General features: G+C 44.7%; 1 protein-coding gene across 2 annotated transcripts; it reads right to left on the minus strand.

Annotated features, from left to right (window-relative positions):
• Positions 1-7,924: 7,924 nt before the first annotated feature.
• Positions 7,925-18,737, minus strand: LOC140207701 (uncharacterized). Of its 2 annotated transcripts, none has more exons than XM_072276253.1 (2): positions 18,686-18,737; positions 7,925-10,957 (listed from the first exon to the last, which is right to left on the minus strand). In XM_072276253.1, the coding sequence occupies exon 2, from the start codon at positions 10,515-10,517 to the stop codon at positions 8,670-8,672; it is 1,848 nt and encodes a 615-aa protein (XP_072132354.1). In that variant the 5' UTR covers positions 10,518-10,957; positions 18,686-18,737; the 3' UTR covers positions 7,925-8,669. The 2 variants fall into 2 exon arrangements, with proteins under 2 accessions (XP_072132354.1, XP_072132355.1); XM_072276254.1 differs by lacking the exon at positions 18,686-18,737 and adding an exon at positions 18,415-18,465.
• Positions 18,738-21,363: the final 2,626 nt, after the last annotated feature.

Below are 21,363 nucleotides of genomic sequence, written 5' to 3' on the forward strand. Positions count from 1 at the left end.
ACGTCACCCATGGTCTCCCCGTATCTGCTTCTGCTGTCACGAGCACGGTGCTTGACGTCACACACGCGCTGCTGTGCTCGTGCTTTTTCGGTTTAACGGCTGAGCTACTGAGAACGAGCCACGCCCCCCCGCCCCCGGGCAGTCAGCAGAGGAATTGAACTGATTGCAGAGCTGCGCTATTCCCATTGGTACGAAGCGATGTCAATCACTGGTTACACCCAATAGTGGAGGCGGACCAGCCGAGAGGGCGTTATCCCGTTCCCTGGAGCAGTGCGACCTGCCCGTTAAAGCGGAACAAATCCCAAAGTGAATGTCCGCTTTCTGATTAATTTCCATTTCCCTCCGAGGGAAGTTGAGGCGTTTGTGAAGCGTCTCCTGCGGCCGGAGTCTGATGTGTCGCTGAGAGGTAGGAGGAGACCGCTCGGCCCGTCGGTTTGACGCCGGTTCCCCGGGGAGGGAGAGGGGGATTTTATTGAAAGGATGAAGACGGTGAGAGAGGGGGCGGACGGGATGTTTGTCCCGGTGGGGACAGGAGGGGCTCATCTGTGGAAATGTCTGAGCCCACGGTGGTGGCGATTCACCACATTGGGGGGCAAACAGCGGCAGACTGTTGCCCTGCAAGCGGGGCCAATGGTCCGGGAAAAGTGACAATTATTTGTGTTTTGTTGAGATTGTACCGGGAATATGGTGTAAAATCCCGCTCCCCACACTAACACGGGTTACACAGACCAAAGAACAAACTGCCGGAGGAACTCAGTGGGTCGGGCAGCATCTGTGGAGGGAAATGGACCGTCAACATTTCGGGCCGAGACCCTCCCTCTGGACTGAGAGTGGACGGGAAATAGTCCGAGAAAAGAGGTGAGGGGTGGGGATGGGGCAAGAGCTGGGGAGAGAGAGGTGGATCCAGGTGAGGGGGAGGTGGGAAGGTGGAAATAGTGACAGGGGTGGGAGGTGAGTGGTTGGGGCAACACAGGGCTGCAGAAGATGGAAATTAATTCCATAGAGGATTAACAAAGAGGTTAGAGAGTATTTGTTATAGAGAGTGCAATGAAGATTCACCAGACTGATCCCTGGAGTGGTGGGGTCATCATATGAAGAAAGATCAAATGCGATAACCCTTTCATTTAGAGAATCGAGGACTGAGAGGTGAACACATTGAAATGCACAACATCATTACCGGTTGAACCAGGGATCCCAGTCTCTGAAAAAGCAGGTGGACTGTCCGGGACTGAGATGAGGGGAAATGTCTCCACTCCGAGGGTGGTGAATGTCTGTAAATCCCCACCACAGAGGGCAGTGAAGACTCCGTGATCGTCCTCACATAAAACAGAGGCCGGCAGATGTGTGGAGACCGGAGGGATCGAGGAAATGAGGATCAGGCAGAAACATGTGGCTGAGATGGGAGAGCAGCCGTCATCTTGTTGATGGTTAGAGGGGCTGAATGGCCACCTCCTGCTGTTTCAGTGTTGCTGTCCAGTGAGGCCGGAGGAATGTGAATAGAAATTAGTGTTTATAAACATGGACTGATTTAAATGAAACCTGCACAATTTTTGTTTGGATCTGAATTGTGTGTTGGATCAGAATGGGAATTGAGCCTGTAACTCTGTGACCTGAAGGTGGAGGGAAAGGGGCAGGAAAGATATGAAGGGACAATGTATCTGGTGTAAATATGGAAAATGCAGCGGATGGGTCGGGCGCATGTGAGGGGCGAGGAGCAAAGTCACCTGCTCAGGTGGGAGACCCTCCACCCGTCACCTGATCCCATTTCCTGTTCACTTTTTCCCGCAGATCTGCAGTATCTTCCGGTCACTGCTCTATGTGTCCGTGTAGCTTCATCTTTCGCCTGTTCAGACAAGGCAGTGAGATCCAGATCTGTTACGTCCTCTCGTTGTGGGTGGACAATGATTTTTTCTGCAATATTTTCATCATGTTTCATTCCACTGTTTTTACCTGCTGAAGTGCAGCCAATTTTTATGGGTGTGTGACCCATTAATAGGAGAATTTAGCCTTTTGTATTTATCTGAGCTTCTCATAAGTTTAGTTATAGTTTAGTACAGTTAACTTCAGCTTCACTCCAGAATTTCCAAAGCAACAACCCAGTCCGTCAAATAGTTTCACACAATTAAACTAGTTTATTACATTTTTTAAAAGTTTTATTTTGTACTACTTATATAATTGAACTATTTAATATGTATATTCTTATTTTAAATCACAATTGTTAAAATCTATTGTTAAGAATGAGGTTCTATTGCTGCTGCAGAGACAATGAATTTCATGACAAATGCCGGTGCTATTAAACCTGATTCTGATAATTGTTCTGGGAGACCCACCACCGGTCACCTGATCCCAGTTACTGCAGATCGCAATGAGAGATTGAAGCCTTTTCTATTTATTTGCATTCCTCAGAAATGACAACAGTTAAGTTTCCTTTTCTGGCTCCAAAGCAGAAGCTCAGTCTATCTAATATTTCCACACAATTAAAATGGGGAATTTGTTTATTATCATCACAAACTGAGCTACAGTGAAAATCTTGCCTGACGTACCATCCACACAGATCGATACATTACGACAGTACATTGAGCTGATATACGACAAAACAATAACTGTAAGAAAGCATTATGGCTGCAGAGAAAGTGCAGTGCAGATAGACATGGTGCAGGGTCATGCATTGATTTACATTGTAGGGTTGAGTCCATTTTATCACTCATTTGGCTTATAACCACAGACAGGAAGCCGTCCTTGAGCCTGGTGGTACGCGCTCTAAGGCTTTTGTATCTCTTCCCTGATGGGGGAGCGGGTTTGCAGCAAGAATGTCCGGGTTGTGAGGATCTTTGAGTACATGGCCGGCTTTTCCGACGCAGGGGAAGTGTAGGAAGAGTCTATGGAGGGGAGGCTTGTTTCTCTGATGTTCTCTGCTCTCCAAAGTTCTCTGCAGTTCCTTGCAGTCATGGGCAGAGCAGTAGCCATAAGAAGGTGTGAAGTATCGACAAGAAGCTCAGAGACCTCGGCCTTCACCCTGCCTTGTGTAGCTGGATCCTGGACTTCCTGTCAGATCGCCGGCAGGTGGTAAGAGTGGGCTCCCTCACCTCTGTCTCTCTGACCCTCAGTACACATACCCCACAGGGTTGTCTCCTTGGCCCCCTCCTTTACTCTCTGTGCACCCATGACTTGTGTCACCACCCACAGCTCCAATCTGCTAAATACATTTGCTGAAGACACTACATTGATTGGCCTCATCTCAAATAATAACTTTCAATCGATCAAATGCATCCTGACAAGGCTCAGTCCAAACAAACTTTTCGCCCTTCTTCAGGAGATTAGTCAGAGTAAGAGCAATATCAGCAAAGTTCTTACAAAACTTACGATATTATCCAACCATTCCCAGAAACCTCCTAAGAGCCTTCTTATCAGTTGGAATAGGAACTTCAGAAATTGCCTAAACAGGTGCCAACTTGACTTGACCTACTACATAGCCAAGGTAGGTCACAGTGGCATGGCCAAATTCACTCTCAGCTAAAGTTAACTGTAAGGTTGGCCTGGGAAAGCCTGTCAAACAGCTTTTCTACTGCAGAGATATGCTCTTCCCAAGTGTCACTCCCTATGACTAAGTCATTAATATAGGCACCTGTGTGTTCTAACCCTCAAATTACAGAATCAATCATTCTCTGGAATGTTCCTGGAGCATTTTTCATTCCAAACGGCAAAACATTGTATTCATACCACCCAGAAGATGTCACAAATGCAGAAATTTCTCTACCTCTGTCCGTCAATGGAACATGCCAATATCCTTTCAACAGATCAACCTTTGTAAGAAATTTAGCTTTTCCAATCTTATCGATGTAATCATCACCCGAAGGATAGGATTGGCATCTGTTTTTGTTACTGCATTTACCTTCCTATAATCAGTGAAAAATGTAACACTACCATCAGGTTTGGGCACAATAACGCAGGGTGAGCTCCAATTTGATGTTGAAGGCCTAATAATACAATTTTTCAGCATATATTCAATTTCTTGCTCAGCCAATTTACACTTTTCTACGTTCATGTGATATGGGCATTGTTTAATCAGTTTGGCTTGACCAATATCTAGGTCATGTACTGCCACCATGGTTTCCTTGGGAACATCAGGACTTCAGAATTAATTCCTTCAGCTGTTGCTGCTGCTTTGGCTGCAGATGAGCCAACTTGTTATCAATGTTTTCCAGAACAACCAAGTTCATTACCCTAACTGGGACCATGTTTGGCTTGTGAAAAGTCTCAGACGAGTCAATTGTTTCATTCTCAGGGTTGCCAGATTCATATGTTTTGACAACAACACTCACAGATGGTGCCTGCTTGTCAAAACAAGGCTTTATCATATTTATGTGTACCACCTATGTTGGTTTACATTGGTTGGGTGTTTTAATAACATAATTTACCTCATTAATTTGAGAGACTATTTCATATGGTCCATTGAATTTTGCCTGAAGTGGATTTGTCAACATTGGAAATAGGGAAGCACCTTATCCCCCACCCTAACATTTTCTTTCACAAGTCCACTTATTAAACCAACACTTCATTTTGTTTTGAGAAATCTTTAAGTTTTGTCTTGCTAGACTACAGGCTTGCTGTAGTTTATTTTTGAAACTCAAAACAAGTCCAACAAGTTAACATGTACATACCCATCAATCCACTGTTCCTTTATCAAATTCAAAGGACCCCTCATTCTATGACCAAATGCAATTTCAAATGGACTAAAACCCAGTGACTCCTGTACTGACGCTCTTACTGCAAACAAAAGCAAATGTATTCCTTCATCCCATTCTTTTCCATTTTCAATACGGTATGTCTTAATCATTGTTTAGAGGGTAGAATAAAATCTTTCTAAAGCCCCTTGTGATTCTGGGTGGTATGCAGACGATGTAATTTGTTTAGCTCCGAGTTCATAAACGACCTGCTGAAACAATCCAGATGTAATATTACTTCCTTGATCAGACTGGATTTCTTTAGGTAAACCAAATAAAGTAAAAAACCTGTTCAGAGTCTTCGCCACAGTTTTAGCTTTAATATTTCTGAGAGTTATTGCCTCTGGGAATCTGGATGCAGTGCACATAATAGTTAGCAAACACTGATGGGCAGCTTTAGTCTTTGGCAATGGGCCAACACAATCCACTATAACTTTGGAAAAGGGTTCACCAAATGCAGGTATAGGCCGGAGTGGGGCCACTGGGGTGACCTGATTAGGTTTACCCACAAATTGATAAGTGTGACAGGTTCTGCAAAAGGTCACAACATCTTTCCTCAAATTAGGCCAGTCAAAATCTTTCATAATCCTGTTTACAGTTTTATTCACTCCAAAATATACAAGATATTAAGAGGAATCGATAGAGTGGACAGCCAGCGCCTCTTCCCCAGGGCACCACTGCTCAATACAAGAGGACATGGCTTTAAGGTTAGGGGTGGGAAGTTCAAGGGGGATATTAGAGGAAGGTTTTTTACTCAGAGAGTGGTTGGTGCGTGGAATGCTCTGCCTGAGTCAGTGGTGGAGGCAGGTACACTAGTGATGTTTAAGAGACTACTAGACAGGTATATGGAGGAATTTAAGGTGGGGGGTTATATGGGAGGCAGGGTTTAAGGGTCGGCACAACATTGTGGGCCATAGGGCCTGAACTGTTCTAGGTTCTCAATGGCCACCTAAGGGCATACTGTGGGGGAAAGTTAAAATTTCAGTCCTATAAACTTTAGGGACTACAACTTGGTGAACAATTGCCCATTCGTCACTCGCAGGTATAGCAGGTGGCCTCCACTTCCTCATTAACACTCCATCCTTGAGATAATACCCTACTGGCACTTTCTTATTCGCATCATCTGAGACAGCTGTTTTTTTTAAAGGTTCAGTCTCAGGGTCTCAATTCTGTTCTGCTATAAACTCCTTCCTAGACAGGGATAAATATTTCTCATCAGACTTAGTACCTGAATCCTGTTGAAAGAATGAAGACAGAAAAGACCCTTACAAGTCATCATAACCTGATCCCGATTTTGGCTGTCATAGGTACCAGAATCATGCTGCACAGAACCGTCTCCATTAGCAGACTTTTTAGCCATACTTCGAGTTACTGCGCAGGAAGGATAAATGTTAAAATCCAACTGTGGGTCATCACTGGTTGGCTTAGTTGTCAACTGCACTGCAGGAACAACTTTACCATCTGCCCGGTCATTCCCTAACAGCAAAGTACAAACGTTTGTAACATCTTCCACTGGTAAACTGGAGCATAATCCGATCTTAACAGGTCCCGAAACCAAGCCTGACTGTAAAGTTACCCTGTGCAATGGCACAGAAACCATGCTGCCCCCAATACCCTTAATAAGATTTACCTCACCAATGTCAGTCTCATCACCAAACTTTAGAACGCTGTCTAATATAAGTGACTGAGAAGCCCCAGTATCTCAAAGAATTTTCACTGGTACCAGGGCTGACCCTTCCTTCACTAATACAAACCCATCTGACATAGAACGATCGAATCCCTCTCAACTCGGTCAGACCTCTCAGTCCTTAACTGAGCCTCAAGAGAATGTTCAGAACCCTGCGGATTTATCAGTGCTTCAACTTGCTGATCACAGGCATTTGGGGCTGCCTCCTTTTCCTTTTTCTTCTTCAGGATGGAACAATTAGCATCATATGACCAGCCTTCTTACAATAGTAGCAAGTAAATAGTAAGACCACAATATTTCTCCTTCAACTGCTTCCCTTCATCCTTACTCTTGTCACTAGTCCCAGCTTTAATTTCCAGTTTACCCTGGTTATCCCTGATACTGTTTTGGAAGCTTTTACTCAGGGTAAATTTAACCTTATGAGTTAAAGAAAACTCATCTGCTAATCTAGCAGACTCCTGCAAAGTGGCAGCATCCTTTTCATCTAAGTATGTCTTTATGTCATCAGGGATGCACCTTTTGAATTCTTCAATTAAAACCAACTCTTTCAAGCTGTTAAAATCATCATTTACATTTTTAGATGTGCACCAGCGGTCAAAACACACAAACTTCTCATAAGCAAATTCTATATATAAGTGTGGTTTACAGATTTCCTCAAATGTCTAAATTTTGCCTGTATGCTTCTGGGACCAACTCGTAAGCTCTGAGCACAGCCTCATTCACAATGTCATAATCAGCTGCTTCATCAACTGTCAAAGCAGAATAGGGTTGCTGAGCCTTCTCCTTAATTACACTTTGTGAGAGAATAGGCCAACCCTCTTTTAGCCACTTTAAACTCTGAGCAACCCTCTCAAAATGCTGAAAGTATTTATCAACCTCTGCCTCGTCAAATGGAGGTACTGTACCAATTTAACTTCCTGACTGGCCTCAAACTTATCACTAGAGTCTAACACTAGACCCCTTTGCAGCAATCTCTCTATCTTTTCCAGCTCAAACAGCCTCTGTCTTTCTGCTTCCTCCCTCTGTTTTCCTGCTTCTCTAGCCTCAAACTGCCTCTGCCTTTCCGCAGCCTCCATCTTTAACTTTTCTAACTTGTACGGGAGCTCAAGCTCACTAGGTTTACTTTCATGAAACACCTCCAACTCCTCCGGTTTAAACACACACTCAGATACATAATGCTCAGCTATTATCCTCTGCATCTGTGCCCTCCTCATTGTTGATTTCACCGGAACAAGTTTGAACCTTTTAGCAGTACTCAACAACTCAATGCTACTGACGTCCTCTAATGCCTCAGATGTTGGCGGTTCCAGAAATCTATCAACATCCATTGCTGCTGATTTTCCACACACAAATAAATCTAAACAGATTTCCCCAATGAAACTGATAATTAATCAATCAATACACCACCAAATTTGTTCATATCCTGGATGCAGGCCCCAATTTTGTTACGAATTGTAACGCTTTAGAAATGAACCAGCAACAATAGACTACACCTGGAGTCTGGTTTTAAGGTGAAAACCACTATCTTTATTAGTATTGACTTATAATATAGTAACTTAAGCAAGATAACAATAGTTAACAGTGTTACGTGTATATATGTGTGTAAATATAACTCCCAAACTATTGAGCTCTGGGGAAACAAGGCTTAAGAGTCTTGAGATGGTAAAGTATGAAAGTTCTGTTCATCCACAGAATGGATGATGAGAGAGAGATATTTGTAATCCAGGGTAAATATCGAGAGAAGGCAATTATGTCGAATTCCACAGGTTCATGGTGGTAAAAGTGGAGAACAGCCGCTGTAGATTTTATCCGTCATCGTTCCAAATCGACATACGAATTATCTCCAAAAGTGACTTGTCACAAGGCGTATCGTCTTCAAGTGAATTACCACACCACACCTAGGCAAGGGTGTGGTCTTCACAGGATACCCCAAATCCGATCCACTCCTATGGATCAAACGAGGTGACAACCACACATTCAACGTTCGCTGAATCGATAATTAACCCACCCTTGTGGGCATTGGAAAGTTCTAAACAGTGACCCTTGGCCACCAGTTCCCTTATGTCGATCCTTCCATTTTTTTCTCCTTCATCTCTGTCTGACTCTGAGTGTCTGTGTCCTTGGTTAAAACTAAACAAGCTGCGAGCGATGTAAACAAGCCATAAGTCAGACTGATTCGCCTTAATATCTCTCTCTCTCTCTCTCTCTCTTAAGATGACAGTCCACAGCAAAGGAAACCCAGGGATTCATAACAACGGCTACTCCCCATTGTGAACTGACTGGTGTGCCAGTAGTTGGGATGACTGAGTGAATCCTTTCCCACATTCTGAGCAGGTGAATGGCTTCTTCCCGGTGTGAACCTGCTGATGTCTCTGTAGGGTGGAAGAGTGAGTGAATCTCTTCCCACATTCTGAGCAGTTGAATGGCTTCTCCCCAGTGTGAACTCGCAGATGTCTCTGTAGGTAGGATGACTGAGTGAATCTCTTCTCACAGACCGAGCACGTGAATGGCCTGTCCCCGGTGTGAACTGACTGGTGTGCCAGTAGCTTGGATAAATGAGTGAATCCTTTCCCACATTCTGAGCAGCTGAATGGCCTCTCCCCTGTGTGAACTGACTGGTGTGCCAGTAGGTTGGATGACCGAGTGAATCCCTTCCCACAGTCTGAGCAGGTGAGTGGCCACTCTCCAGTGTGAACTGACTGGTGTGCTAGTAGTTGGGATGACTGAGTGAATCCCTTCCCACAGTCTGAGCAGGTGAAAGACCACTCCCCACTGTGAACTGACTGATGTGCCAGTAGTTGGGATGACTGAGTGAATCGTTTCCCACATTCTGAGCAGGTGAACGGCTTCTCCCCAGTGTGAACTCGCTGATGATTCTGTAGTTGGGATGACTGAGTGAACCTCTTCCCACAGACTGAGCAGGTGAATGGCCTCTCCCCAGTGTGAACTCGCTGATGAGTCTGTAGTTGGGATGACTGAGAGAATCCCTTCCCACAGACTGAGCAGGTGAACGGCTTCTCCCCAGTGTGAACCCGCTGATGTACCTTCAGTTGGGATGACGCAGTGAATCTCTTCCCACAGACTGAGCAGGTGAATGGCCTCTCCCCTGTGTGAATTCGGTGATGACTCTGTAGGTGGGATGACTGAGTGAATCCCTTCCCACAGACTGAGCAGGTGAATGGCCTTTCTCCAATGTGAACTGACTGGTGTGCCAGTAGTTGGGATGACTGAGTGAATCCCTTCCCACATTCTGAGCAGGAGAATGGCTTCTCTCCAGTGTGAACTGACCGGTGTGACAATAGTTGGGATGACCGAGTGAATCCCTTCCCACAGTCTGGGCATGTGAACGGCTTCTCCCCAGTGTGAACTCGCTGATGACTCTGTAGGTTGTGTAACTGAGTGAATCCCTTCCCACATTCTGAGCAGGTAAATGGCTTCTCCCCAGTGTGAACTCGCTGATGACTCTGTAGGTTGGATGACTGAGTGAATCCCTTCCCACATTCTGAGCAGGTGAACGGCTTCTCCCCAGTGTGAACTCGATGGTGACTCTGTAGGGTGGATGAATCAGTGAATCTCTTCCCACAGACTGAGCAGGTGAACGGCTTCTCCCCAATGTGAACTCGCTGGTGTCTTTGTAGGGTGAAACAGTGAGTAAATCTCTTCTCACAGACTGAGCAGGTAAATGGCTTCTCCCCAGTGTGAACTCGCTGGTGTCTTTGTGGGGTGAAAGGGTGAGTGAATCTCTTCTCACAGACTGAGCAGGTGAACAGCTTCTCCCCAGTGTGAATTTGCAGGTGTCTCTGTAGGTAGAATGACTGAGTGAATCTCTTCCCACATTCTGAGCAGGTGTACGGCTTGTCCCCTGTGTGAACTCGCTGATGACTCTGCAGGTTGTATGACCGAGTGAATCCCTTCCCACAGACTGAGCAGGTGAACGGCTTCTCTCCTGTGTGAACTGACTGGTGTGTCAGTAGCTTAAATGACAAAGTGAATCCCTTCCCACAGTCCGAGCAGGTGAACGGCTGCTCCCTGGTGTGAACTCGCTGGTGAGCCATTATGTTAGATGACCAAGTGAATCCCTTCCCAGAGTCTGAGCAGCTGAACATCCACTCCCCGGTGTGAACTCACTGGTGAGCCACTAGGTCAGATGACTGAGTGAATTTCTTTCCCAGAAATTCAGCATATGACAAGCCTTTGCCCAGTGTGAACTGACTGGTGTGTCCACAGGTGGGAAGACCGACTGAATCCTTTCTCACACACAGAACAGATGAATGGCCTTGGCCAGTGTGAACCTGCTGATGTACCTTCAATTGAGATGACCGAGTGAATCCATTCCCACTGTCTGAGCAGGTGAACGGTCTTTCCCCTCTGTCAAATGTTGGGCATGCCAGTTGGTCAAATGACCGAGTGAATCCCTCCCCACTGTCTGAGCAAGAAGGATGGTTGTTTGAATCCCTTGCTCAACTTCTTAAGTACCTAGACAGAGGCAGCAAAACTGGCATGCCGCGTTTGAGAATCCTGGAGCAAATTCCTTCTCATTTTTAACCTGTAAAAAGATTTACAAATTCCATCAATGGGTGCAGGACAACATTTCAGATGAGATTACTTGAGTTGCCACGGTTTGATCTGGTATCACACTGTTACAGTGAGGTTGAACCCAAGTTGGACAGAGAAATCATCTTCTGTCTGGGCACAATGCTGGTATCTGGAATGACCATCAATTCCCTGACGCTCTTCCTGTCTCTATAAGAATGGGGCATTTCTGCCATCTCCAATTCATGCCTTGGCTCAGTTTGACTCTCTCCATTGGTATTATTCCCTGTTCCTACTGAGCTGCATGAGTGCCTGGCCCCACAGTAACTGAAACATTATCACGCAAATAGTCTTTCAAGACGTGCAGCTGGGATTTTCTTTTATGTATTATTAACTTAAAGCGCCACAGTTTTAACGCCATATAAAAACTTCCTGCCGAGATGAATGGTTGGTCTGCACAGCTGTTAAAAGTACTTAGGGTGATTTTTTGTAATATTTCAGGTTCTTGTCACAGTCATAGAAAGTTACAACATAGACCCTTTGGGCCACCTAGTTTGCGTTGAACAATTTAAACTGTCTACTCCCATTCCTCTACCATCCAGGTACCCATACAAACCTCTTAAATGTTGAAATCATGCTCGCATGCACCACCTGTGCTGGCTGCTCATTCCACACCCGGATAACCATCTGTGTGAAGAAGTTTCCCCTCATGTTCCCCTTAATGTTTCACCTTTCACCCTTAACCCATGGTCTCTGGTTGTAGTCCCACCCAATCTTAGTGGAGAAAGCCAGCTTGCATTTACCCTATCTATGCCCCTCCATCACAATCAAATCTCCCCTCAATCTTCTACATTCCAAGGAATAAAGTCCTGACCTGTTCAATCTTTTTTTATAACCCAAGTCCTACAGACCTGGCAACATCCTTGTGAATTTCCTCTGAACTCTTTCAACCTCTTTTACATCTTTCCTGCAGGTAGGTGACCAAAACCGCACACAATACTCCAAATTCAGCCTCACCGATGTCTTCTATAAATCAACATAACATCCATCTATTGTTGTCAGTACTTTGGTTCATGAAGGCCAATGGGCTGAAATCCTTCTTTCCATCCCTATCTAACTGTGATACCACTTTCAGTGAATTAAGGACTTGTATTCACAGGTCCCTTTCTACTACAACATTCCTCCGTGCCCGGCCAGTCACTGTGAAAGACCTCCCTTAGTAGATCATACCAAAGTGCAATACTCACACTTGTCTGCATTAAATTCCATTTTCCATTTCTCAAACCATTTTCTCAGCTGGTCCAGATAGCAGTGCAAGCCATGATAGTCTTCCTCGTTGTCCACTACACCACCAATCTTGGTGTCATCCACAACTTTGCTGATCCAGTTAACCACACTATCATCCAGATTACTGATATAGATGACAAACAACAACAGATCCAACTGATCCCTATTGCACACCACTAGTCACAGGCTTCCAGTCAGAGAGACAACCATCTGCTACCACAGTGTGGCTTCTCCCAAAGACAGTGTCTCATCCAATTTACTATCTCATCTTGAATGCTGAGTGACTGAACCTTCTTGAGCAACCTCCCATATGAGACTTTGTCAAGTGCCTTGCTAAAGTCCATGTAGACAACATCCACTGCCTTGTCTTCATCCACTTTCCTGATAACTTCCTCGAGAGATTCTATAAGATTTGTTAGACATGACCTACCGTGCACAAAGCCATGCTGTCTATCTTTAATCAGTCCACATCTATCCAAATACTTATATATCCGGTTCCTGCACATACGTTCCAATAACTTTCCTTCTACTGATGTCAAGCTCACCACCATATAATTTCTTAGTTTATTTTTAGAGCCTTTCTTGAACAGTGGAACAACATTGGCTGTCCCCCAGTCCTCCGGTACCTCACCTGACACTGAAGATGATTTAAATATTTGTGCTTGGGCCCTGACAATTTCTGCACTTGTCTTCCGCAGGGTCCCAGGGAACAACTTATCAGACCCTGGGGATTTATCCATGGTAATTTGCCTTAAGACAGCAAACACCTCCACCTCTCTAATCTGTACAGGGTCCATGAAGTCGATGCTGCTTTGCCTCACTTCTATAGACTGTGTCCAACTCCTGTGTAAATATGGATGCAAAAAAACTATCTCCCCCATCTACTTGGTCTCCTCATATGGATTATCATTCTGATCTTCCAGAGGATTAATTTTCCCCTTGCAATCTTTTTGCTCTTAACATGTCTGCAGAATCCCTGAGGAGTGTCCTAAATCTTGTCTGCTGGGGGGCAACCTCATGCCTTCTTTTATTTCTTTCATAAGTGTTCACGTGAATTTCCTGTACTTCATAAGTACCCCATTTGTTCCTATTTACCTGTACCTGGAATGCACCTCCTTTTTATTGATCTGGGAGATGAAAGCCAAAGGGGTGACAAGAGTTGTATGGTGGGAGTTGGGGGTAGGGTGGTGTTTAAACTGAAATTGCAGGGGGAATAGGAGCCTGGATAACAGAACAGATAATGGAGGGGTTGTGGAAACAGATGTTGTTCAGACCTCAGACAAAGTCAGGAATGAAAAAGTTGAGCATGGTGCAGTGAATATGCTGAGCCCTGTATATTTCAATACAAGGAGCATCGTAGGAAAGGTGGATGTGTTCAGGGTATGGATCTGAATTATGACACTAGGATCTGGCAACTGTGGACTGGGACAGGCTGCTTTATGGCAAAGGTGTACTTCGTAAATTGAGGCCTTCAAAGCAATATTTTGTAAGTACAAAGCGGGTATGTGCTTGTCAGAATAAAAGGTAAAGATAGAAACTATAGGGAACCTTGGTTTCCAAGAGATATTGAGACATTGGTATTGAGCACAAAATGGAGTTACATAATAGGGATAGCGGGTAGGTTCTTATGAAGAATAAATGCAAGAGAACAAAGAAGAAGTAAATCAGGATGGCTGAAAGAAGGCATGAGGTTGCCCTCACAGGAAAGATGAAGGATAATCCTAAGTGATTCGAGAGATAGATTAAGAGTATAAGTATTGCAAGGGACAAAGTTGGTCCTCTGGAAGGCCAGAATGGTAATCCATGTTTGGAACCAATGCAGATGGGGAAGATCATCTCTATTTACCCAGGAGATGGACACAGAGTCTATGGAAGTGTGGGCAACAGCATTAACATCATGGACCCTGTACAGATTAAAAGAGGAGATGTTTGCTATCATGAGGCAGATTAGGGTGGATAAATCTCCAGGGCATGACAAGGTGCTCCCTCGGTCTCTACAGGAGGTAAGTGCAGAAATTGTCGGGGCCCCTAGCAGAGATAATTAAATCATCCTTGGTGATAGGGGGAGGTACCAGAGGATTGGAGAACCGCCAATGTTGTTTTGCTGTTTAACATAGGAATGAGAAATCTACAACATATTGTAGGCCCTTCGGCCCACAATGTTCTGCCAATCCTCATACCTACTCTAGAAATTGCCTGAAATTTCCCTAAATCATAGCCCTCTATTTTTCTAAGCTCCATGTACCTATCCGAGTCTCTTAAAAGACGCTATTGTATCTGCCTCTACCACCGCTGCTGGCCGTGCATTCCATGCATCCACTACTCTCTGTGTGCAAAACTTACCCCTGACATCCCATTGGTACATATTTTCAAGCACCTTAACACTGTGCCCCATCGCGTTAGCCATTTCAGCACTGGGAAAAAGCCTCTGGCTATCCACATGATCAATACCCCTCATCATCTTCTACACGTAAAAAACGCTCTAAACATAAACAAGGAAATTATACATTGCTCTGAGGATTTGTTGGAAGTATACACAATTATGAAGGTAGAGATAGGGTAAACGCAGCAGGCTTTTTCCACTGAGGTTGGGTGGGACAACAACCGGAGATCATGGGTAAGTGAGGAAGGTGAAAAGTCAAGGGGAACATGTGGAAAAACTCTTCACTGAAATGCTCGTGACAGTGTGGAATGAGATGCCAGCACAAGTGATTCATGCCAGCTCGATTTCACCATTTAAGAGAAGTTTGGATAGGTACCTGGATGGTAGGGGTATGGAGGGCTGTGGTCCCAGTGTAGGACATTGCATTAGAGTTTAAATATTTTTGGCATTGTCTAAATGGGCCGAATGGCCTGTTCCATGGAACTTCTCCATGTCCCTATGACAGAGAAGCTGGGCACATTTGATTGTCAGGGGAAACTGGCAGGAATGACAATGGAGCAGCAATGGCTGGAGTTTCTGGGAGCAATTTGGGAGCTGAGTGATAGATACATCCCAAAGAAATGGAAGCATTGTAAAGGCAGGAGGACACAACCATGGCTGAAATGAGAAGCCAAAGCCAACATAAAAGCCAGAGAGGGCAAATAATAGAACAAAAACTATTGCAAAGATTTTTAAAACTTACAGAAGACAACTAAAAAAAAATGAGATATCCTCAGGACATTGAATTATGATTTGTAACCATTAATGTTTCTTGGTTGCACCCAAAAGTCTGAGGCATTTAGAGGAACAAAATATCCGGGGCCTCAATATCTCTTGAAAATCAGGGACCCCTGCACCAGTGACCTTTCAACTTTTAATTTGGCAGGCACACACAAACTCTGCACATTCAAGATTGCACTTCTGAAGAATTCCCACTTACCAAGTACTCCTTTGCCAGAAAACAGCCTGTCACAAACCGCACTTGTCAGATCCTTTCTGATACCATTAAAATTGACCTTTCTCCAATTTACAATCTCAACCCGTGGTCCTGACTTCTCTTTTTCCATATTTACTTTAAATCTCATGGCATTATGATCACTAGATACAAAGTGTTTCCATACACTAATTTCCATCACCAGCCCTGGATCATTTCCTAACAGCTTATTGCACACTTCTACATTGGGAACTCTACATGCTGATTGAGGACACAATTGACAAACTCTACCCCAGCTAGACCTTTGACAGTATGGGAGACCCAGTCAATATTTGGAAAGTTAAAATTGCTTACTATATCAATATTTGTTTCTTGGCATATTCTGCAATCTCTCGACAAATCTGTTCCTCTAGATCCTTTCTGATACCATCAAAATTAACCTTTCTCCAATTTAGAATCTCAACTCATGGACTAGACCTCTCTTTTTCCATAATTACTTTAGATCTAATAGCATTATAATCACTAATTTCTGTCACCAGCCCTAATTAGGGGCACATTTGACAAACTCTACCCCATCTAGTCCTTTTAAGTATGGGAGTCCCAGTCAACATATGGAAAGTTATAATCACTTACTGAATCCACCTTTGTTTCTTGGCATGGGGTGCAATCTCTCTAGAAATGTGTTCCTCTAAATCCCTCAGACTGTTGGGTGCAACCAAGTCCCAGTAATGGCTACAATATCATGATTCCCTGTCCTGAGCTCATCTGGCTTTCCTATGACGTTTCCTGCATTGTGACATACACAGCTCAGCACATTCATCACACCATGCTCAACCATTTGATTGCTGACTTTGTCTGAACAACATCTGTCTGGGTGTAAAGAAAGAACCCTCTCCCTCAATGTCACAAAAACAAAGGAACTGATTGTGGATGACAGGAGGAATGGAGACAGGCTGACCCCTATTGACATCAATGGATCTGGGGTTGAGAGGGTGAACAGCTTTAAGTTCCTCGGCATAAACATCACCAAGGAACTCATGTGGTCTGTACATACTGGCTGTGTGTCATGTGGCTGTGCGCCTCTTCCACCTCAGATGCTTGATGAAGTTTGGTATGGAAGAACTTTCTACAGGGACACAATTGAGAGCATCCTGACTGGCTGCATCACTGCCTGGTCTGGGAACTGTACTTCCCTCAATCGCAGGACTCTGCAGAGAGTGGTGCAGACAGCCCAGCGCATCTGTAGATGTGAACTTCCCACTATTCAGGACATTTACAGAGACAGGTGCGTAAAAAAGCCCGAAGGATTATTGGGGACCTGAGTCACCCCAACCACAAACTGTTCCAGCTGCTACCATCTGGGAAATGGTACCACAGCATAAAAGCCAGGCCCAACAGGCCCCTGGACAGTTCCTTTCACCAGGTCATCAGACTGATTAATTCATGCTGATGCAATTGTATTTCTATGTTTTAATGACTGTCCTATGTACTAACTATTTATTATAAATTACTAGAAATTACACATTGTACATTTAGATAGAGAAGTAATGTAAAGATTTCTACTCCTCATGTTAATTAAAGATGCATGTCATTTCAATTCACCCTCTCCACTATCTGTTCTGGCATTCTGACTCCAATCCCCTCTGCAAATTTAGTTTAACCACCACCACCCCTCCCCCACCACACACTAGCACGAGCAAGCCTTACCACTAGGATATTTGATCTCTGCTAACATATCCCCTATCAGCTCTTTGACACTCCCCTGCCAGGTTATCCCCCCCCCCCAACAGTTTCTAAAGTGTTGTTGTGTGGGATGGCAACAAGAGTACTCTGCAACAGCTAATTAACCTCATTCCCCTTCCTGACTCTCACCCAGATTCCTGTGGGTGAGAATTCACCTCTCTTCATGTCATATCTATCACCCTCACCAACTCCTGGATGATCTGGAATTCAACCATTTCCAGCTCCAACTCCCTAACGTGTGGGGTTACAAGCTGCAGCTGGATGCACATCTTGTAGGTGAGGGTGTCAAGGACACTGGAAGTCTCCCCACCTTCCCACCAATGTCCCATCTAATTTGTAATGACCGGTGTGCCAAAAAATCTTGCCTGTGCAGTTTTTACCCATTGACAACAACATGTGCACACTGAACTTTAAATAGAGAGGTATTTATTTTAACAGCTAGCAAATGAGAACTTTGATCTCCTCTGGGTTTGATCGAGTTCATCTGCACTCTCACACAACCTATATAGCAGGCCTGTAGAGGGTTATGAAGGATTTTCTCACCAGACCTTTTGCACACCGTCCATATCTGATTTGCTCGCTAAATGATGCTTTAAAAAGTCAGATTTCCAAATATTACTCCACTTCCTCCCACTTGCAAATTCTCCAGCAACTTTTGCATTGCCTCAATACACACAGGTAACACCAGTTTCTGTCTTGTACATAAATATTTCCCCTGAACCCTCCCCCAGGGGACTGGCGGCCAATGAATATGAAGGAAAGGGCAGTAGTCTGTCTCATTGGAGTCTGGCACATTTGTGATGTGAAAGCTACTTGTTGCCCAGGACAAAGGTGTTTGATATCATTATGTACCCAGAGGGAATGGGTCAAAACATGTTCCCACGGGTAGAAAGGTCCAGAACAAGAGGAGGTAGAACAAGCAACACACACAAAATGCTGGAGGAACTCAGCAGGCCAGGCAGCATTTATGGAAAAGAGTACTAATGCTGAATTCCTCCAGCAATTTGTGTGTGTTGCTTGGATTTTCAATATCTGCAGGTTTTCTCGTTTGTGATTGAAGGCAGAACGGAGGTGGTTTTCTCACCTGCTGATGAAAAAGATTTTGTTCCCTTTCTCCGAGTTCCTAATCCTTGCATTTAGACAGCTGGAGCTCAGCTCTGTCTGAGAGATCCATCGGATCCCATTCCCTCATCAGCCGGAAGCTCCCCGGGGCCCGTGTACGGATCGTGGTGCTGAGAGAGAGGGAAGAGAACAGGACTGTCCCGGGATTACGGTTCACGGTGTCCGGAGCTCACAGCAATTGTCCCGAATTCGGTGTTGAAAACCCCTACCCGCAGCCGGGGAATATCTCTTACCTGGAGCCGATTTCTCAAGGCCTTTGTGTACTGCGCGCATGCGCGATATTCGGGAACAGCCGGTGCATTCAATCGGTGCTTCAGCGACAGCGAAAATTCTCGCAGAGCTTTCTGGGTAATCACGGAGCCATTAAAAGTATCTGCAAGCACCGGTTCCATGTCCATACCTCAGTAGTTTTTTTGTGTAGGAAGCTCGGCAGCTCTTTTAATGCAGAAAGCAGCTCCCATAAGCAATACACTTAATATAAACAAGCTTTCCGCGTGTCTAATGCCAAAGTAGAACCTTGTTACAAATGCAGATATGAAACACAAGAGATTCTACTGTTGCTGGAAATGTAAACAAATACACACAAAATGCTGGAGGAACTCTGCAGTTCAGGCAGCAACTAAGCAGAGTAGTACACAGTATAGGCATGCTGAAGGGGCTCGGCCTAAACGTTGTCTATTTATTCCTCTCCACATTTGCTGCCTGATCTGTTGATTTCCTCCAGTACTTTGCTGAAATTAACCACCTTTTTTTTCAATCAAACAGTTTCAAAGTGTTTCTGATCTTTCATTTGTAGCCATATTCTGCTGGTTGGATTCCTCTTCCTCCTTGTCCTTGTAAACTCTTAATTCCCATCTCTTCCTGGAGCCCTAAAGGCCTGACTCAGGCTGTTAACTTTTTGGTTTCTGACTCTACACCATCGAAGATTCACTCGCTCATCTGCTGTCAGACTTTAGAGGCTCATTCAAGCAACCCAGCTGTCTGAGGCACAGACCTTTGAAATGAGTGAAAATGACACAAAACATTGAAAAGATCAGGGAAGAAGGAGCTTAACCACCTTAGTCCAGAGCCCCGAAGAACGTTAAAACCACAGAGAGCTCATCGCGTTATTCAGCCTGGACAGAAGCATGCAGGAAATTCATGCAGGTGTATAGGATGATGGGAGGCCTTGGTCGTGTCGATAGCCAGAGGCTTCTTCCCAGGGCTGAAACGGCTAACACAAGGGGACATAGGCTTAAGGTGCTTGGCAGTAGGTACAGAGGAGATGTCAGAGCTACATTTTTTAAACAAAGTGTGGTGTGTGTGTGGAATGTACTGCCTGCGATGGTGATAGAGGCGGACACAATAGGGTCTTTTAAGAGACTCTTATATAGGTACATGGAGATTAAGAAAATAGGGGGCTATGTGGTAGGGTAATCCTAGGCAGGTTCTAGAGTAAGTTACATGGTTGTCACATCATTTTGAGCCAAAGTGTCTGTAATGTGCTGTAGATTTCTATGATTCTCTGAAATTCAAGGGAAATCTCCTATCCCACGGAGTGGTGACTAGTTGCACCCTGTCATCACAGGGAGAGTGAGAGGGGAACGGCAGGGATAGATTTTGATATACTGATATGGAACAGAAACATGGGCAGGGACCAGATGGGCCGAGAGGACTCCCTAGTGTATATTGTGAGTGTGGCAGAGACAGTAAGTACCTGAGACACGGGATTTGATACAGAACTGATTTATCTTTCACAGATCCACAATATTAAACACCAGTCTAGTTTAAGGCTAACATCAGCAGAACGGACTCCTCCAATACTCAGTGATCAGGGTTCAGTCCTGGGTGTGATGAGCAGCCGCAAGAACTGCAGAATCTGACAGTAACAGTCCCTCATGAACCTGCAGCTGCCTTCAGTCACTGTGATGGTTAAACATTTAACACAGAGCCATTCATTTGAGAATTCAGCCTTTTCTATGTTTCTGAGCTTCTCATAAATGTGTACAGTTTAGTTAAGAATTGCTCCAGAACTTCCACACAATTCAAAGAGTTTATTACATTTTTTTTATTTTTGTTTTGCACCACTTACGTAATTTACCTATTTAATATGTACATTATTGTAATTCATCGTTATTAAAATCTATTGTTATGAATCAGGTCCTACTGCTGCCGCAGAGACAACGAATGTCATGACATTTGCCGGTGCTATTAAACCTGATTCTGATATTGATATGGGAGAACCACCACCGGTCACCTGATCCCAGTTACCGCAGATCGTAATGTGAGATTGAAGCCTTTTCTATTTACCTGCATTCCTCAGGAATGACAATAGTTCAGTTAAGTTTCCTTCTGAGGTTCCAAAGCAGAAGCTCAGTCTGTCTAATATTTCCACACAATTAAAATGGGGAGGAATGCAGCAAGAATGTCCAGGTTGTGAGGATCTTTGAGTGCATGGCCTGCTTTTCCGATGCAGGGGAAGTGCAGGAAGAGTCCATGGAGGGGAGGCTTGTTTCTCTGATGTTCTCTGCTCTCCAAAGTTCTCTGCAGTTCCTTGCAGTCATGGGCAGAGCAGTAGCCATACGAAGGCGTGAAGTATGGACAAGAAGCTCAGAGACCTCAGCCTTCACCCTACCTTGTGTAGCTGGATCCTGGACTTCCTGTCAGATCGCTGGCAGGTGGAAAGAGTGGGCTCCCTCACCCCTGTCTCTCTGACCCTCAGGACACATACCCCACAGGGCTGTCTCCTTGGCCCCCTCTTTTACTCCCTGTATTCCCATGACTTGTGTCGCCACCCACAGCTCCAATCTGCTAATTACATTTGCTGACGACACTACACTGATTGGCCTAATCTCAAATAATAACAAGGCAGCCTACAGAGAAGAAGTCATCACCCCAACACAGTGGTGTGAAGAACACAACCTCTCCCTCA

This window comes from Mobula birostris, chromosome 13 (genome assembly GCF_030028105.1).
Source record: "Mobula birostris isolate sMobBir1 chromosome 13, sMobBir1.hap1, whole genome shotgun sequence".
NCBI lineage: Eukaryota > Metazoa > Chordata > Chondrichthyes > Myliobatiformes > Myliobatidae > Mobula > Mobula birostris.